This window comes from Atractosteus spatula, chromosome 2 (genome assembly GCF_055471065.1).
Source record: "Atractosteus spatula isolate fAtrSpa1 chromosome 2, fAtrSpa1.hap1, whole genome shotgun sequence".
Classification (NCBI taxonomy): Eukaryota; Metazoa; Chordata; class Actinopteri; order Semionotiformes; family Lepisosteidae; genus Atractosteus; species Atractosteus spatula.
In genome coordinates, this window is record NC_142707.1 from 3,629,020 (window position 1) to 3,646,536 (window position 17,517).

At 57.8% G+C, this 17,517-nt stretch overlaps 1 protein-coding gene across 1 annotated transcript; it reads left to right on the forward strand.

The window, feature by feature from the left end:
• The first annotated feature begins 42 nt into the window (after positions 1 to 42).
• On the forward strand, positions 43 to 16,276 carry fam120c (family with sequence similarity 120 member C). Its single transcript, XM_088940490.1, has 16 exons — positions 43 to 753; positions 3,714 to 3,960; positions 7,306 to 7,388; positions 7,800 to 7,928; positions 8,337 to 8,439; positions 8,769 to 8,851; positions 9,324 to 9,628; positions 9,737 to 9,995; positions 10,706 to 10,877; positions 11,581 to 11,830; positions 12,418 to 12,532; positions 12,630 to 12,839; positions 13,854 to 14,058; positions 14,165 to 14,303; positions 14,891 to 14,954; positions 15,937 to 16,276. Exons 1-16 carry the CDS (start codon positions 244 to 246, stop codon positions 16,231 to 16,233), a joined length of 3,171 nt encoding a protein of 1,056 aa, XP_088796616.1. The 5' UTR covers positions 43 to 243; the 3' UTR covers positions 16,234 to 16,276.
• The last annotated feature ends 1,241 nt before the right edge of the window (positions 16,277 to 17,517 follow it).

Below are 17,517 nucleotides of genomic sequence, written 5' to 3' on the forward strand. Positions count from 1 at the left end.
CGACGGTTTACTGCCTTTTTTTCCTCTCATGTGCACGTCTGAAACGCTGACTTTTGTTTGAGGACCGCACGCACTTGGGCAGCGGGGTCTTCTCGTCTCCGGGACCCGAGGGCTGACGCCGGCCGCTGGTCGGGGGGGGGGGGGGAGCAGCAGCGCCTGGCTGTAGCGTCGACGTCCCGGGCGAGGAAGGAGGGGGGTCCGGGGGCGAGGGAGGGGGGCAGATCCGGCGGCTCCACGACCGCGATGGGAGTCCAGGGGTTTCAGGAGTACTTGGAGAAGAGGTGCCCGGGGGCGGCGGTGCCCGTGGATTTGCTGAAACTCGCCCGCACCGCCGCCCGGCAGCAGCCCCTACACTACCCGCACCCGGCCTCGCTGGGGGCGCCGGCCGCTCACCCGCCTCCGCCGGCCCGCATCCTGATCGACGCGGACTCCGGGCTGCAGCGCCTGTACGGCGGCTACCAGACGGACTGGGTGTGCGGCGGCGAGTGGAACGCCATGCTGGGCTACCTGGCGGCCCTGTCCCAGGCCTGCCTCTACCAGGGCGGCCTGGAGCTGGTGGTCATCTTCAACGGCACCCTGGGCAAGGACCGCTGGCCGGAGTGGGCGCGCCGGGCCCAGGGGCAGCGCCAGACCGCCCAGCTCATCGTCAACCACGTCGCCAGCAAGGGCACCCCGCCGCCCCGCGCCTGGTTCCTGCCGCCGGCCTGCCTCAGCCACTGCATCCGCCTGGCCATGCTGCGCTACCGAGTGCGGGTGAGTGCCGGGGGCCGGGGGCCGGGGGCCGGGGGCCGGGGGCCGGGGGCCGGGGGGTGCGGGCTCGGACTGACGCCGGCGTGACGGTACCGGCCTGCTGGAGGGCCCCGCGAGTCCCCACTGTCGCGCTGGCTGGCAGGAGCACTGGGTCCTGGGGGGGGGGGGGGGGCGCTGTTGGCGATCATCTCTTGGCGGGGAGGGGGCGCGGGAGGTAATTCGTGCCATTAAGCGAGTGACATCGCCGGTGGCGTTAGTGGCATCTGTTCGTAGGTAGGGGGGGACTCGCACCCGACACGGTGCCCGACTTGGATCCACTCGGTTTCCCGTTTTTCTTTTTGTTCCGAACCGAACCGAACCGGCCCGGCCCGACAGATTCAGGTGTGGACCGCCCGCGTCGGGGGTCGCGGTAACGGGCTCGTAAAAGCAGTCGACACCCGCCCTCCCGATAATCGACCGATCGATAAGTCGATTAGTCGGTTCGCTCCCTCCTCCCATATTCGGCCCCTGGAGCGAGCGGGTTTGCTTGCGGTGGGAGGAGGAGCTGCCGAGCGGCTGCGCGGTTTTATTCGTGTCGCTCGTCAAGAGTTGACGAGAGCAAGTCCGAGGAGCGTCTGGCTGGGCAGTTTCTGTGCTGGAGTGGCAGTTGATCGGTTCGGGTGGTAATCGTACAGTTCCCCCAGCCCTGACTGCAACGGGGAGTTTCACGCCGAGGGATCTGGGAGCCACGCTTGATCCGGCCTGTCCTTTCAGCGCCAGGTGGAAAAATGGGACTGAGACGTGCTGCTTTTTTTTTTTTGTCCGCTGTAGAAATGTCGCCCGCATGAGGCGGTTTCCACCAATGTCCGATGCCGAGTGCCTGACTCGTGCATTTGTGACATCAGGATCATCATGGCTTGGTTTCTGCAGCTCTGAGCTCTATGGGCTCCTCAAAACCCTTCTCCAAAAGTTGTTTTATGTCTGAAACTCTGCAGCCAGGCTGCTAGCTCACGCCAGACCCTGGCTGCCTATCACTCCTGCACTCGAACGTCTTCACTGCTTGCCTGTAGAGGCACGTACTCCATACAAGATCCTGTCCCCTGCCTTTGAAGACTCTTGAGTAAATTGGGCTTCGTCACACAGCTCTGGGCTCCTGCGCGTTTACAGTCTGTCCTGTAGGCGCTGGTCAGCTGAGGTTGGCACCCGGGGCTAAATCTCGGACTGCCGGTGACCCCCCTGCTCCTATGTTGTGAAACGCCCTTTCTCCGACTTCTCAAGAGCAAAGTTCTTTGACTCTTCTGTAAACTTAACTTTTTACTAGGGTTTATGTCTCTTTGCCCTACAGTTTGTCCTTTATGTTCATGTTTTAGCTTTATTTATTGTTTTGTATGTTTCATTTCTTCTTTATTTGTAGCATCCTAGGGTTTGAAACTGTGCTTTATTAATATTATTATTATAATACTGACTCTAGCTCCTATTGTAACAGGACTGTTCTACTGTACTGGGACTGTAGCCCCTATTGTAACGGGACTGTTCTACTGTACTGGGGCTGTAGCCCCTATTGTAACGGGACTGTTCTGCTGTACTGGGACTGTAGCCCCTATTGTAACAGAACTGTTCTACTGTACTGGGACTGTAGCTCCTATTGTAACAGGACTGTTCTACTGTACTGGGACTGTAGCCCCTATTGTAACAGGACTGTTCTACTGGACTGGGACTGTAGCTCCTATTGTAACAGGACTGTTCTGCTGGACTGGGACTGTAGCTCCTACTGTAACAGGACTGTTCTGCTGTACTGGGACTGTAGCTCCTATTGTAACAGGACTGTTCTACTGTACTGGGACTGTAGCCCCTATTGTAACAGGACTGTTCTACTGGACTGGGACTGTAGCTCCTATTGTAACAGGACTGTTCTACTGTACTGGGACTGTAGCCCCTATTGTAACAGGACTGTTCTACTGGACTGGGACTGTAGCTCCTATTGTAACAGGACTGTTCTGCTGGACTGGGACTGTAGCTCCTACTGTAACAGGACTGTTCTGCTGTACTGGGACTGTAGCCCCTATTGTAACAGGGCTGTTCTACTGTACTGGGACTGTAGCCCCTACTGTAACAGACTGTTCTACTGTACTGGGACTGTAGCTCCTACTGTAACAGACTGTTCTACTGTACTGGGACTGTAGCTCCTATTGTAACAGGACTGTTCTACTGTACTGGGACTGTAGCTCCTACTGTAACGGGACTGTTCTGCTGTACTGGGACTGTAGCTCCTACTGTAACGGGACTGTTCTACTGTACTGGGACTGTAGCCCCTACTGTAACAGACTGTTCTACTGTACTGGGACTGTATCTCCTACTGTAACAGGACTGTTCTACTGTACTGGGACTGTAGCTCCTATTGTAACAGACTGGTCTACTGTACTGGGACTGTAGCCCCTATTGTAACAGGACTGTTCTACTGTACTGGGACTGTAGCTCCTATTGTAACAGGACCGTTCTACTGTACTGGGACTGTAGCTCCTACTGTAACAGGACTGTTCTACTGTACTGGGACTGTAGCCCCTGTTGTAACGGGACTGTTCTGCTGTACTGGGACTGTAGCCCCTATTGTAACGGGACTGTTCTGCTGTACTGGGACTGTAGCCCCTATTGTAACGGGACTGTTCTACTGTACTGGGACTGTAGCCCCTATTGTAACGGGACTGTTCTGCTGTACTGGGACTGTAGCCCCTATTGTAACGGGACTGTTCTACTGTACTGGGACTGTAGCTCCTACTGTAACGGGACTGTTCTACTGTACTGGGACTGTAGCTCCTATTGTAACGGGACCGGTCTACTGTACTGGGACTGTAGCTCCTATTGTAACAGGACTGTTCTACTGTACTGGGACTGTAGCCCCTATTGTAACGGGACCGTTCTACTGGACTGGGACTGTAGCCCCTACTGTAACAGGGCCGTTCTCTCTCCCACCCTGTTGCTCCCAGGTGGTGCAGACGCTGGAGGATCACCACCAGGAGGTGATCAGCCTGTACCGCGACTGCGGCTTCCAGGGCCTGATTGCCCACGACTCGGAGTACGCCCTCTGCAACATCCCGGCCTACTTCAGCTCCCACGCCCTCAAGCTCAGCTGGAACGGCAAGAACCTGACCACTAACCAGTACCTGCTGCCCGAGGTGGCCCGGCAGCTGGGCCTGAAGCCCGTGCACTTCCCTGCCTTCGCCGCCCTGCTGGGTGAGGGAGGGGCGGAGCGGGGTGGAGGGGGGGCTGTTTGGATGAGGTGACAGGTGGGGGGTGTGGGGGGGTGTATTTTGAGCAGGTGATATGTGGGGGTGTGTGTGCGGGGTGTATTTTGAGCAGGTGATAGGTGGGGGGGGGTGTATTTTGAGCAGGTGATAGGTGGGGGGTGTGTGGGGGGGTGTATTTTGAGCAGGTGATAGGTGGGGGGGGTGTAGGGGGGTGTATTTTGAGCAGGTGATAGGTGGGGGGTGTGTGGGGTGGTGTATTTTGAGCAGGTGATATGTGGGGGTGTGTGTGCGGGGTGTATTTTGAGCAGGTGATAGGTGGGGGGTGTGTGGGGGGTGTATTTTTAGCAGGTGATATGTGGGGGTGTGTGTGCGGGGTGTATTTTGAGCAGGTGATAGGTGGGGGGTGTATTTTGAGCAGGTGATAGGTGGGGGGTGTGTGGGGGGTGTATTTTGAGCAGGTGATAGGTGGGGGGTGTGTGGGGGGGTGTATTTTGAGCAGGTGATAGGTGGGGGGTGTGTGGGGGGGTGTATTTTGAGCAGGTGATAGGTGGGGGGTGTGTGGGGGGTGTATTTTGAGCAGGTGATAGGTGGGGGTGTGTGTGCGGGGTGTATTTTGAGCAGGTGATAGGTGGGGGGTGTGTGGGGGGGTGTATTTTGAGCAGGTGATAGGTGGGGGGTGTGTGTGCGGGGTGTATTTTGAGCAGGTGATAGGTGGGGGGTGTGTGGGGGGGTGTATTTTGAGCAGGTGATAGGTGGGGGGTGTGTGTGCGGGGTGTATTTTGAGCAGGTGATAGGTGGGGGGTGTGTGGGGTGGTGTATTTTGAGCAGGTGATAGGTGGGGGGTGTGTGGGGTGGTGTATTTTGAGCAGGTGATATGTGGGGGTGTGTGTGCGGGGTGTATTTTGAGCAGGTGATAGGTGGGGGTGTGTGGGGGGTGTATTTTGAGCAGGTGATATGTGGGGGTGTGTGTGCGGGGTGTATTTTGAGCAGGTGATAGGTGGGTGTGTGTGTGCGGGGTGTATTTTGAGCAGGTGATATGTGGGGGTGTGTGGGGGGGTGTATTTTGAGCAGGTGATATGTGGGGGTGTGTGTGCGGGGTGTATTTTGAGCAGGTGATATGTGGGGGTGTGTGGGGGGGTGTATTTTGAGCAGGTGATAGGTGGGGGGTGTGTGGGGGGGTGTATTTTGAGCAGGTGATAGGTTGGGGGGGTGTGGGGGGGTGTATTTTGAGCAGGTGATAGGTGGGGGGTGTGTGGGGGGGTGTATTTTGAGCAGGTGATAGGTGGGGGGTGTGTGGGGGGGTGTATTTTGAGCAGGTGATAGGTGGGTGTGTGTGTGGGGGGTGTATTTTGAACAGGTGATAGGTGGGGGGTGTGTGGGGGGTGTATTTTGAGCAGGTGATAGGTGGGGGTGTGTGTGCGGGGTGTATTTTGAGCAGGTGATAGGTGGGGGTGTGTGTGGGGGGTGTATTTTGAACAGGTGATAGGTGGGGGGTGTGTGGGGGGGTGTATTTTGAGCAGGTGATATGTGGGGGTGTGTGTGCGGGGTGTATTTTGAGCAGGTGATAGGTGGGGGGTGTGTGTGCGGGGTGTATTTTGAGCAGGTGATGTGTGGGGGGTGTATTTTGAGCAGGTGATAGGTGGGGGTGTGTGTGCGGGGTGTATTTTGAGCAGGTGATAGGTGGGGGTGTGTGGGGGGTGTATTTTGAGCAGGTGATAGGTGGGGGTGTGTGTGCGGGGTGTATTTTGAACAGGTGATAGGTGGGGGGTGTGTGGGGGGTGTATTTTGAGCAGGTGATAGGTGGGGGGTGTGTGTGCGGGGTGTATTTTGAGCAGGTGATAGGTGGGGGGTGTGTGGGGGGTGTATTTTGAGCAGGTGATAGGTGGGGGGTGTGTGGGGGGGTGTATTTTGAGCAGGTGATAGGTGGGGGTGTGTGTGTGGGGGGTGTATTTTGAGCAGGTGATAGGTGGGGGTGTGTGTGCGGGGTGTATTTTGAGCAGGTGATGTGTGGGGGTGTGTGTGTGGGGTGTATTTTGAGCAGGTGATAGGTGGGGGGTGTGTGGGGGGTGTATTTTGAGCAGGTGATAGGTGGGGGTGTGTGGGGGGTGTATTTTGAGCAGGTGATAGGTGGGGGTGTGTGTGCGGGGTGTATTTTGAGCAGGTGATAGGTGGGGGTGTGTGTGCGGGGTGTATTTTGAGCAGGTGATAGGTGGGGGGTGTGTGGGGGGTGTATTTTGAGCAGGTGATAGGTGGGGGGTGTGTGGGGGGGTGTATTTTGAGCAGGTGATGTGTGGGGTGGTGTATTTTGAGCAGGTGATAGGTGGGGGGTGTTTGGGGGGGTGTATTTTGAACAGGTGATAGGTGGGGGTGTGTGGGGGGTGTATTTTGAGCAGGTGATAGGTGGGGGTGTGTGTGCGGGGTGTATTTTGAGCAGGTGATAGGTGGGGGTGTGTGTGCGGGGTGTATTTTGAGCAGGTGATAGGTGGGGGGTGTGTGGGGGGTGTATTTTGAGCAGGTGATAGGTGGGGGGTGTGTGGGGGGGTGTATTTTGAGCAGGTGATGTGTGGGGTGGTGTATTTTGAGCAGGTGATAGGTGGGGGGTGTGTGGGGGGTGTATTTTGAGCAGGTGATAGGTGGGGGGTGTGTGCGGGGTGTATTTTGAGCAGGTGATAGGTGGGGGGTGTGTGTGCGGGGTGTATTTTGAGCAGGTGATGTGTGGGGGGTGTATTTTGAGCAGGTGATAGGTGGGGGGGTGTATTTTGAGCAGGTGATAGGTGGGGGGTGTGTGTGCGGGGTGTATTTTGAGCAGGTGATAGGTGGGGGGTGTGTGCGGGGTGTATTTTGAGCAGGTGATAGGTGGGGGTGTGTGTGCGGGGTGTATTTTGAGCAGGTGATGTGTGGGGGGGTGTATTTTGAGCAGGTGATAGGTGGGGGGTGTGTGTGTGGGGTGTATTTTGAGCAGGTGATGTGTGGGGGGGTGTATTTTGAGCAGGTGATAGGTGGGGGTGTGTGGGGGGTGTATTTTGAACAGGTGATAGGTGGGGGTGTGTGGGGGGGTGTATTTTGAGCAGGTGATAGGTGGGGGTGTGTGTGGGGGGTGTATTTTGAGCAGGTGACAGGTGGAGGGGTGGAGGGGGTGTGGGCAGGGGTTGGGACAGGTTAGGGAGTAGCAAGGTTGGGGACAGGCAGGGCTGGAGAAGTCGAGATGCAGGTACGAGCAGCGGGAAGGTGGAGGATGGTAGGGGATAGTGACAGGAGTGGGAGACAGGGACGAGTCACACACACACCTGACTGTGCTTCTGTCTCTCTGTGGTGCCTTCCTGTCTGTCAGGGAACCACATTCTGCCTGACGAGGACCTGGCTGCCTTTCACTGGAGCCTGCTGGGCCCAGAGCACCCACTGGCCTCCCTCAAGGTACGGACCTGCGGCCGCAAAACCTCCCCCCGTCTCTGCTTCTCCCCTCTGGCAGTAGGGAGATCAGCCTGTCCCCTCTTTTGGCAGCTCTGCCTGCTGCAGGAACTGGGGCAGGTCGTGTCTGAGCAGCGTGGCTCCGGAGTCTTCAGGAGCTCCTAGCAGCGTTCCACCAGATATCAAACGGTTCTGTCTGAGCAGACGAGCCTCGGTTTCACATTGAATTCCCAGTCAAGGAGGGGAAGTCGTTGAAGAGGCCCTCTGTGTTCCGCTGGACAACAAGCAGTGTTTTGCGCGGAGTCGGTGCTGTTTATTTTAGACTCGGTCGCTGTGCCGCGCGCTGGGAAGGCTGGGGAGGCTCCGGTGTGCCGTAGCCTCCAGGAATAAATCCGAGCGGTTCTCCCTGCCCCCCAGGTGCGCGCTCACCAGCTGGTCCTGCCCCCCTGCGAGGTGGTCATCAAGGCCGTGTCCGAGTACGTCAGCTCCATCAAGGACCTCGGCAACCTGGACGCCGTGGCTAGAGACGTCTTCAAGCAGTCACAGGTGACGTCTCCCAAGGCTCTGCGCCGCCGCTTGCAGATCGCAGTGTCTTTTCTCCTCCTGTCGCTCCGGGGGGGTCCGGCCTGCCGTGCACAGTGTGTGGGCGCCCCACGAGCTACAGGGCCTGAAGGGGTTTGTATCCAAGGACGCTGGGGGGGGTAGATGGGGGTGGCGATGACACGCGAGTTTCAGCACAGTGTTGGCACAGATGAATGAAAATCTTCTTAACGGGCCGAGGAGAGCCCGGGTGCCTGTGCCTGGTGAGTTCGGAGGAGCGAGCCGGTGCCCCGGCGGCGCCGCGGGGTGTGGCGGTTTGGGGCCGCCGGTTCGACCCCCTGACCTGCGGGGTGCCGGCTGTATTAACCCCTCGCTCTCTCGCTCTCTCGCTCTCTCGCTCTCTCTCTCTCGCAGTCTCGGATGGAGGACAAGGTGGAGCGCTTCAAGAAAGCAGTGGAGTATTTCTCCGCAGCCAGTAAGCCCCGACCCCTGGCCATGGGACCGTCACCCTATCTCAGTGAGTGCAGTAGCAGTCCTCTGCTCTCTCTCTCTCCGCCCTCATCTTCTCTCACTCCCCCTCCTTTCTCTCTCTCTCCTCCCTCCTTCCTCTTCTCTCTCCTCTCTCTCCTCCCTCCTTCCTCTTCTCTCTCCTCTCACTCCCCCTCCTTTCTCTCTCTCTCCTTCCTCTTCTTGCTCCTCTCACTCCCCCTCCCTTCTCTCTCTCTCCTCCCTCCTTCCTCATCTCTCTCTCTCTCCTCCCTCATTCTCCCTACTTCTTTCTCTGGAGAGGACCTCATTCTGCACTGGTTATATATCACCTGCCTCCCCTTGCCTATCTCCCCCCAGTTCCAAGCTTCGGGCCAGGGCAGTATGGAGGTCCTCCAGGCCCACACAGCCACATGGGGGCGCTGCAGCAAGGCAAACCACTGGTGAGTCCACATAATCACATAGGCCTGTTACAATAGGAGCTACAGTCCCAGTCCAGTAGAACAGTCCCGTTACAGTAGGGGCTACAGTCCCAGTACAGTAGGACGGTCCTGTTACAGTAGGGGCTACAGTCCCAGTCCAGTAGAACGGTCCCGTTACAATAGGAGCTACAGTCCCAGTACAGTAGAACAGTCCCGTTACAATAGGGGCTACAGTCCCAGTACAGTAGAACAGTCCCGTTACAATAGGGGCTACAGTCCCAGTACAGTAGACCAGTCCCGTTACAATAGGAGCTACAGTCCCAGTACAGTAGAACAGTCCTGTTACAATAGGGGCTACAGTCCCAGTCCAGTAGAACAGTCCTGTTACAGTAAGTGGCTCAGAAGTATTGTAGTGTGCTGTGAATATTTAAAATGCGTTAATGTCTCTCCATCTCTTCCTGGCCGCTCTCTGTTGTCTGTCCCTTCCCCTCAGTATCCCCCTCAGGTGACAGGGAAGCCAGCCTATCCCAGCGGCTCTTATCCCGGCGGCTCCGGGCACGGCCCCGCCCTCCTGTTCCAGGCCCCGCCCCCCATGCAGGACTGCAACGACTCGCTGGCCAAGGCCGCCTTCTCCGATTGGTCAGCTCCCTACGACGGCTCCTCCGGGGGCGGCCCCCAGGGCCACGGCCCCCGATATCCCAACCACCACGTGCCGGCTCCTCCCGGCCCCCCCTCTGCCCCCGGCTCCTCTCCCTCCTCCTCCTCCGACGGGGAGGAGCAGAACGAAGCCAGCGCCAAGTAAGAGTCCTCCCTTCTCCCGTCTCCTTCCTTCCCGGACTGCGGGACCGCCGTGTCCGACCCGCACCGCTGACCTGTGGTCTCCCGTTTCCCGTTTTCTTCTCTCAGCCACGTTCCGGACAAGTCGCGCCCCAAGGGAGGATGGGAGGAGGGGGGGAAAGGGGACGGAGGAGGGGGCGGCGTTGGCGATGGTCTCCAGGGAAACGGAAGCTCACATATCCCGTCCCTCCTCTCCATGGCAACGCGGACTCACATGGACATCACCACGCCCCCTCTGCCCCAGGTTGTCGCTGAGGTGCTTCGGGTTGCAGAACACCGACATCGCCGGGGTCTGATGTACCCCTACATCTACCACATACTGACCAAGGTACTGTACCCCTACATCTACCACACACTGACCCAGATACTGACTGTACCCCTACATCTACCACACACTGACCAAGGTACTGTACCCCTACATCTACCACACACTGACCCAGCGACTGACTGTACCCCTACATCTACCACACACTGACCCAGTAACTGACTGTACCCCTACATCTACCACATACTGACCAAGGTACTGTACCCCTACGTCTACCCCACACTGACCCGGGGGCTGACTGTACCCCTACATCTACCACACACTGACCCAGCGACTGACTGTACCCCTACATCTACCACACACTGACCCAGCGACTGACTGTACCCCTACATCTACCACATACTGACCAAGGTACTGTACCCCTACGTCTACCCCACACTGACCCGGGGGCTGACTGTACCCCTACATCTACCACACACTGACCCAGCGACTGACTGTACCCCTACATCTACCACATACTGACCAAGGTACTGTACCCCTACGTCTACCCCACACTGACCCGGGGGCTGACTGTACCCCTACGTCTACCCCACACTGACCCGGGGGATGACTGTACCCCTACGTCTACCCCACACTGACCCGGGGGATGACTGTACCCCAAGTCCTCCCGGATGGCTGAGACGCCCTGAGGCGAGTGCGCTACAGTGCCGCGTACGGCCCGCTGTGCCTGTGCTCCGGTGACGCCCTGCGCCCCTGCCCTCTGCCTCTCTCAGGGGGAGATGAAGATCCCGGTGTGCATCGAGGACGAGTGCAACCCCGACCTGCCGCCCGCCGCGCTGCTGTTCCGCTCGGCGCGCCAGTACGCGTACGGCGTGCTCTTCAGTCTGGCCGAGACCCAGCGCCGGCTGGAGAGGCTGGCCCTGCGGAAGAGGGTCCCCCTGGAGGGTACGGTCCGCCCTGCATACGCCCCCACCCCCCCAACACACACACACACTCATTCACCCCAGCACCCCTGAAACGCAGCTTCCTTCAAGCCAGCATGCCAGGAAACACACAGGCAAAGGCTTCTCTCTGTCTGCTTCTCCAGAAGATGTGCGTTTTTACTCTCAGTGTAACCCCCTCCCCCTGTTTCTGTGAACAACGTGATTACCCCCCCCCTCTCTCTCTCAGTTCAGTTCAATTCAAGGTGCTTTATGAGCATGACCGATGGGTACAATCAGTGTTGCCAAAGCAAATAAAAATAATAAAATTCACATGGAACAAAATGAAAAATAGAAGTAAAATCAAATCTACAGACATTTACAACAAAGACGTATCATAAAATTTACATATACTGTAGACAGATGGAGCATTACTGGGAGGCAGACTCTCCCTCCCTCTCCCTTTCCCTCTGTGCAGTGTGATTACCCCTGTCTCTGTGCAGTGTGATTACCCCTGTCTCTGTCTGTGCAGTGTGATTACCCCCCCCTCTCTCTCTCTGTGCAGTGTGATTACCCCTGTCTCTCTCTCTCTCTCTCTGTGCAGTGTGATTACCCCTGTCTCTCTCTGTGCAGTGTGATTACCCCTCTCTCTCTCTCTCTCTCTCTCTCTCTCTCTCTCTCTCTGTGCAGTGTGATTACCCCTGTCTCTCTCTGTCTCTGCCCCTCAGTGCCCCCTGTGATTGTGAAGGAGTGGTCAGCTAGTAAGGTGAAGTCGGCCCTGACCCCAGAGCTGGTTCCAGCTCTGGCGTTCCGGGAGTGGACCTGCCCCAACCTGCGGCGCCTGTGGCTGGGCCGCGCCGTGGAGGACAAGAACCGGCGCATGCGGGCCTTCCTGGCCTGCATGCGCTCCGACACCCCCGCCATGCTGAACCCAGCCAACGTGCCCACTCACCTGCTGCTGATGTGCTGCGTGCTGAGGTACAGCCTGGGGGGGAGAGCAGGTGGGGGAGGAAGGGAGAGCAGGGGTATGTGGTGGGGAGGGAGCAGGGGTATATGGGGGAGAGGTGAGGGGTATATGGGAGGGAGGTGAGGTGTATGTGGTGGGGAGGGAGCAGGGGTATATGGGGGAGAGGTGAGGGGTATGTGGTGGGGAGGGAGCAGGGGTATATGGGGGAGAGGTGAGGGGTATGTGGTGGGGAGGGAGCAGGGGTATATGGGGGAGAGGTGAGGGGTATGTGGTGGGGAGGGAGCAGGGGTATATGGGTGGGGGTGAGAGGTATGTGGTGGGGGGGGAGCAGGGGTATATGAAGGGGAAGTAAGAAGGAGAGAGCAATGGTATGTGAGGGGGAGAGAGAGCAGGGGTACTTGTGGGAGGGGATCAGGGGTATGTTTGGGGGAGAGAGCAGGGCTGTGTGTGGGGTCGGGGGAGAAAGCAGGGGTATATGCTGCGGGAGATCATGGGTATATCAGAGGGGAGAGGGGTATGTGAGGGGGACATTTCGGAGAAGGAGATAGAGCAGGGACAGGTGGACTGCTGTCTGAGCCGACTGTGTGTCTGTGTGCAGGTATATGATGCAGTGGCCGGGCGGCCGCATTCTACAGCGCCACGAGCTGGACGCCTTCCTGGCCCAGTCTGTGTCCAGTCAGCTGTACGAACCCGACCAGCTGCAGGAGCTCAAGGTCAGAGAGGAAGGACTCTCGTCCCCGCCCATGCCCCTCGCTCGCCAGCTCTGTGGAGAGCCCACGGCACTGAGTATCAACTGTCCGTCTTCCTCAGGTGGACAAGCTGGACTCCCGCGGCATCCAGCTGGCTGCTCTGTTCATGTGTGGGGTGGACACAGCGCTGTTTGTGAATGACGCTTGCGGACAGCCCATCCCCTGGGACCACTGCTGCCCCTGGGGCTACTTCGATGGCAAGCTCTTCCAGAGCAAGCTGGCCCGGGCAACCAGGGAGAGAGGAGCCCTCCTGGACATGTGTGAGGGGCAGGTGAGAGAGAGGGGAGCCCTCCTGGACAGGTGTGAGGGGCAGGTGAGAGAGAGGGGAGCCCTCCTGGACAGGTGTGAGGGCAGGTGAGAGAGAGGGGAGCCCTCCTGGACAGGTGTGAGGGCAGGTGAGAGAGAGGGGAGCCCTCCTGGACAGGTGTGAGGGCAGGTGAGAGAGAGGGGAGCCCTCCTGGACAGGTGTGAGGGCAGGTGAGAGAGGGGAGCCCTCCTGGACAGGTGTGAGGGCAGGTGAGAGAGAGGGGAGCCCTCCTGGACAGGTGTGAGGGCAGGTGAGAGAGAGGGGAGCCCTCCTGGACAGGTGTGAGGGCAGGTGAGAGAGAGGGGAGCCCTCCTGGACAGGTGTGAGGGCGGGTGAGAGAGGGGAGCCCTCCTGGACAGGTGTGAGGGGCAGGTGAGAGAGAGGGGAGCCCTCCTGGACAGGTGTGAGGGCAGGTGAGAGAAAGGGGAGCCCTCCTGGACAGGTGTGAGGGCAGGTGAGAGAGGGGAGCCCTCCTGGACAGGTGTGAGGGCAGGTGAGAGAGGGGAGCCCTCCTGGACAGGTGTGAGGGGCAGGTGAGAGAGAGGGGAGCCCTCCTGGACATGTGTGAGGGGCAGGTGAGAGAGAGGGGAGCCCTCCTGGACAGGTGTGAGAGAGGGGAGCCCTCCTGGACATGCGTGAGGGGCAGGTGAGAGAGAGGGGAGCCCTCTTGGACAGGTGTGAGAGAGAGGGGAACCTTCCTGGACAGGTGTGAGGGGCAGATGAGAGAGAGGGGAGCACTCCTGGACAGGTGTGAGGGGCAGGTGGGAGAGAGGGGAGCCCTCAGGGACAGGTGTGAGAGAGAGAGGAGCACTCCTGGACAGGTGTGGGAGAGAAGATTAGAGAAAGGGGATCTGTGCTGGACAGGTGAGAGGGACAGGTTAAAGACAATACTGGACAGGTAGCCCAGTTGGGACAGGTTAAAGAGGGTTAAAGAACCCTGTCAGACAGGTGTAACAGGTGAACTCCCTCTGTCCACAGGAGGAGCAGGTGTCCCGTGTGGAGAAGATGAGACAGGCCATCCTGGAGGGCATCAGCCTGAACCGCCAACCCCCTCCTCCGCCCCCCCTGCCCCCCCCACCCTTCATGCCCCCCATGGTGCCTCCCTTTTACCCGGTGCCCCTGTACCCGCGCCCCCTGGGGGCCCTGCCCCCCCACGGCCAGCACCGGCCTCGGGCATTCCCAGGTAAGCCACAGCCGCACCGCGAGAGGACGAAGCCTCAGGAAGCAGCAGGGAAGTCCGGGGACTCATGGGGTGTGTCTCTCTCTCTCTCCCGCTCTCCGTCCCTCAGGAATCCAGGCCATCCCCTCCCACGGAGGGAAGCTGGAGATCGCGGGCATGGTGGTGGGCCAGTGGGCCGGGAACAAGCCGGTCCGCGGCCGGGCGGGCTTCAACGTGCAGGTGGTGTCGGTGGGCGGCGGAGGAAGAGGGTAGGCATCGCGCAGGGCCTGACGTAGATGCCGCCGCCGGAAGGCTCTCTTTCGCCACGGGGCACCAACCATTCCGTCGAGTTTTCTTCTGTAGCGGGGCGGCGTGGTGGTCAGCGTCACTGCCTCGCGCCACAACGATCCCGGGTTCGATTCTGGACCTGGGGTGCTGTCTGTGTGGAGTTTGCATGTTCAACCCCCCCTACATACTTGTAGGTGAATTGGCTTCTGGAAAAATCGGGCCAAGTGGGGAGTGTGTGTGTCCTGTGTGTGTCCTGTGATGGGCTGGCGTCCTGTCCAGGATGTACCCTGCCTTCAGCCCATTGCTTGCTGGGATAGGCTCCTACTGCTTGGCGACCCCGGATTGGAAGAGGCGGTCAGAGAAGATGCGATGGTGGGAGAGAGTGTGGTGATTCCAGGATGACACGAGACTTTCCAGTGGGAGCTCCATGTGTCTGTGTTGCACATCTGTTGGTGCAGTTAACTCTGCTGTTGTCTGAACTGTATACAAATCCTTGACTCATTTTTCCTCTCTCTCTCCTCTGCCTCCTACCTCCCTCTCCCTCTCTCTGTCCTTGTGCGTTTCACAGGAGGGGGAGAGATCTGTCGATAAAAGGAAGAGGAGGAAAAAAACCGATGGCAAGCAGACAGCAGGTATTGATTTATTGTTGTCAGGGAACTGAGCTTCAGTTATGTTAATCTGGAACAGGCCGTTAAGGAATGGATTTGAGTGGTTTGAACTACTGGACTACTGGTCAGTCCTGCTCAGGGTTGGAGTAGATTGTAATGGACTGGACTGGTCAGTTCTGATTGGGGTAGGAGTAGATTGTAATGGACTGGACTGGTCAGTCCTGCTCAGGGTTAGAGTAGATTGTAATGGACTGGACTGGTCAGTTCTGATCGGGGTAGGAGTAGATTGTAATGGACTGGACTGGTCAGTCCTGCTCAGGGTAGGAGTAGATTGTAATGGACTGGACTGGTCAGTCCTGCTCAGGGTTAGAGTAGATTGTAATGGACTGGACTGGTCAGTCCTGCTCAGGGTTGGAGTAGATTGTAATGGACTGGACTGGTCAGTTCTGATCGGGGTAGGAGTAGATTGTAATGGACTGGACTGGTCAGTCCTGCTCAGGGTTAGAGTAGATTGTAATGGACTGGACTGGTCAGTCCTGCTCAGGGTTGGAGTAGATTGTAATGGACTGGACTGGTCAGTTCTGATTAGGGTAGGAGTAGATTGTAATGGACTGGACTGGTCAGTCCTGCTCAGGGTTGGAGTAGATTGTAATGGACTGGACTGGTCAGTCCTGCTCAGGGTTAGAGTAGATTGTAATGGACTGGACTGGTCAGTTCTGATCGGGGTAGGAGTAGATTGTAATGGACTGGACTGGTCAGTCCTGCTCAGGGTTGGAGTAGATTGTAATGGACTGGACTGGTCAGTTCTGATCGGGGTAGGAGTAGATTGTAATGGACTGGACTCTGTACCCCTTTCTGGGGTCTGTGTGCTGCTCACTCGGAGGTTATGTGGGACTTAAGCAGCATCTCAGATCACAGCTGAAGTTGAATATAGACGAGAACTTTCATTCCTTAATGGGTGCGGCATCTAATGATGTAATGAATCTCGCCTCTCTCCCCCCCCCAGGTGGGTTCCACAAGCCCCTCCTCCAACGGGGCCCCCAAACAGGCTGAAGATTCCAAGGTGCGGGCCCTCATCGGGGGGGCCGCCCCGCACCTGAACGGCAGCTCCCCGGCTCCCGCTAGTGGCCAGGCGCCGGAACCGCAGCCTGCCCCCACTCAGGCCCAGCCTGTCCAGTGTGCCTTACCCAGCAGAGACAGCCAATCGGGGGCCAGGGTTCCCTCCAGTAGTGAAGCCGATGACCCCTGTTGCCCTGACGACTGCACGGACGGAGCCTCGGCTGCTCTGCAGAAAGAGGAGTAACCATCCCACAATGCACTGGGTGGGGGGGGGGGATAGAGGGTGTGGTGGGGGGGGGGGCAGAGGGAGGCGAGAGATGGGAGGAGCAAATCCAACAGGAATGATGTATAACTGAGAAGACCCAGAGCTGGGAGGTGTGCAGGCTGTTAGAGGGGAGACAGGGGAAGGAGTTTCTCTCCTTGTTTCCCCTGTCCTCTCTCTTCGTAACTCCCAGCACAGTGCTGGACCCCAATAGCTGAGCGCTTTCTGTCTCTGCCTTCCCCCTCCCCCCCCCCCCCCCCCCTCCCACTCGCTTTCACTCCCCCCTGTTGAAGAGGGTGAATGGAGCAGACTGACCCAGAATGTGAACCCCAACACCAGAGACCCACCACTGGCCCCCTGTTCACCCCCCCCACCAAGCACAGACAGGCCCACACACAAGCACTAGCGGGGTGGACAGACGCACAGACCCTCCCCTGCCCCCAGAAGACACCAGACACACGCGCAGCGTCCCCCGCGCCAGTCTTCTCCAGGCTCTAGGGTCACACGCACAGAAAAAACGGACTAAAGGCCTTGAAAAAGACAGGCACCCGTGTTATCTGAAAGCGACTAGTTCCTTAACAGAGTGGTAAATCACCCATGTTTTTTTTTAAAGACAGAACAGATAATTGATTAGTGAATTGATCATTCAGACAGGAGGGGACTTTTCTCCAATCTTGGCTCTCTCTTTTTCTCGACCTCGAGGAGCTGAAGTCCCCTTTGTTCATCTCAGTCCAGCATCACTGACCAAGCACATCAGCTCAGCTTAAACCCCCTCCTCTCCTTCAGCTCTCTCTCCTCAAGCTCGGGGTGGAAAGCAAAGAGGATTTCTGCTTTTTATAGATAAGGAACTTTTATTCTTTTTCAGAACTGTGTTTTTGTACAACAGTTAGGAAATCCTTGGGTATGTTTTATGGAGGACCTAACGCTATCCAGTGTCCTACTGCTTACTGCAGAGCCCAGCCATACTGAAGTGTGCAGCCCCTGAGACAAAGACCGTGCAGTGGCAACACAATGCCCAGCTCAAAACAGAGCACACACTAACACGGCAGTACCAAATCTGGTACAGCTAGACCTTGTGCTCCATGTAGAGTCTGTTGCAGATACTCTTGTGCTTTGTGCTAATTTGTCTGTCACGCACGTGTTTGTGTGCAGGAAAGCTGGGTGAGGTGTTCACAGAAAGGGCAAGATCGCTTAGTTTGGCATGGCAGGGCTTTGTAAGTATTTCTGATTTTGGGAGACTCAATACTGAAACACCTCAGCTGTCCG

What these genes read in the sequence shown, in the direction of transcription:
- fam120c (XM_088940490.1), top strand. Translation starts at nt 244, where the DNA reads ATGGGAGTCCAGGGGTTTCAGGAGTACTTGGAGAAGAGGTGCCCGGGG. An exon ending in TCTACCACATACTGACCAAG is followed by an intron (nt 9,996 to 10,705) that starts GTACTGTACCCC and finishes TGCCTCTCTCAG; the next exon opens with GGGGAGATGAAGATCCCGGT. An exon ending in GAAGAGGGTCCCCCTGGAGG is followed by an intron (nt 10,878 to 11,580) that starts GTACGGTCCGCC and finishes TCTGCCCCTCAG; the next exon opens with TGCCCCCTGTGATTGTGAAG.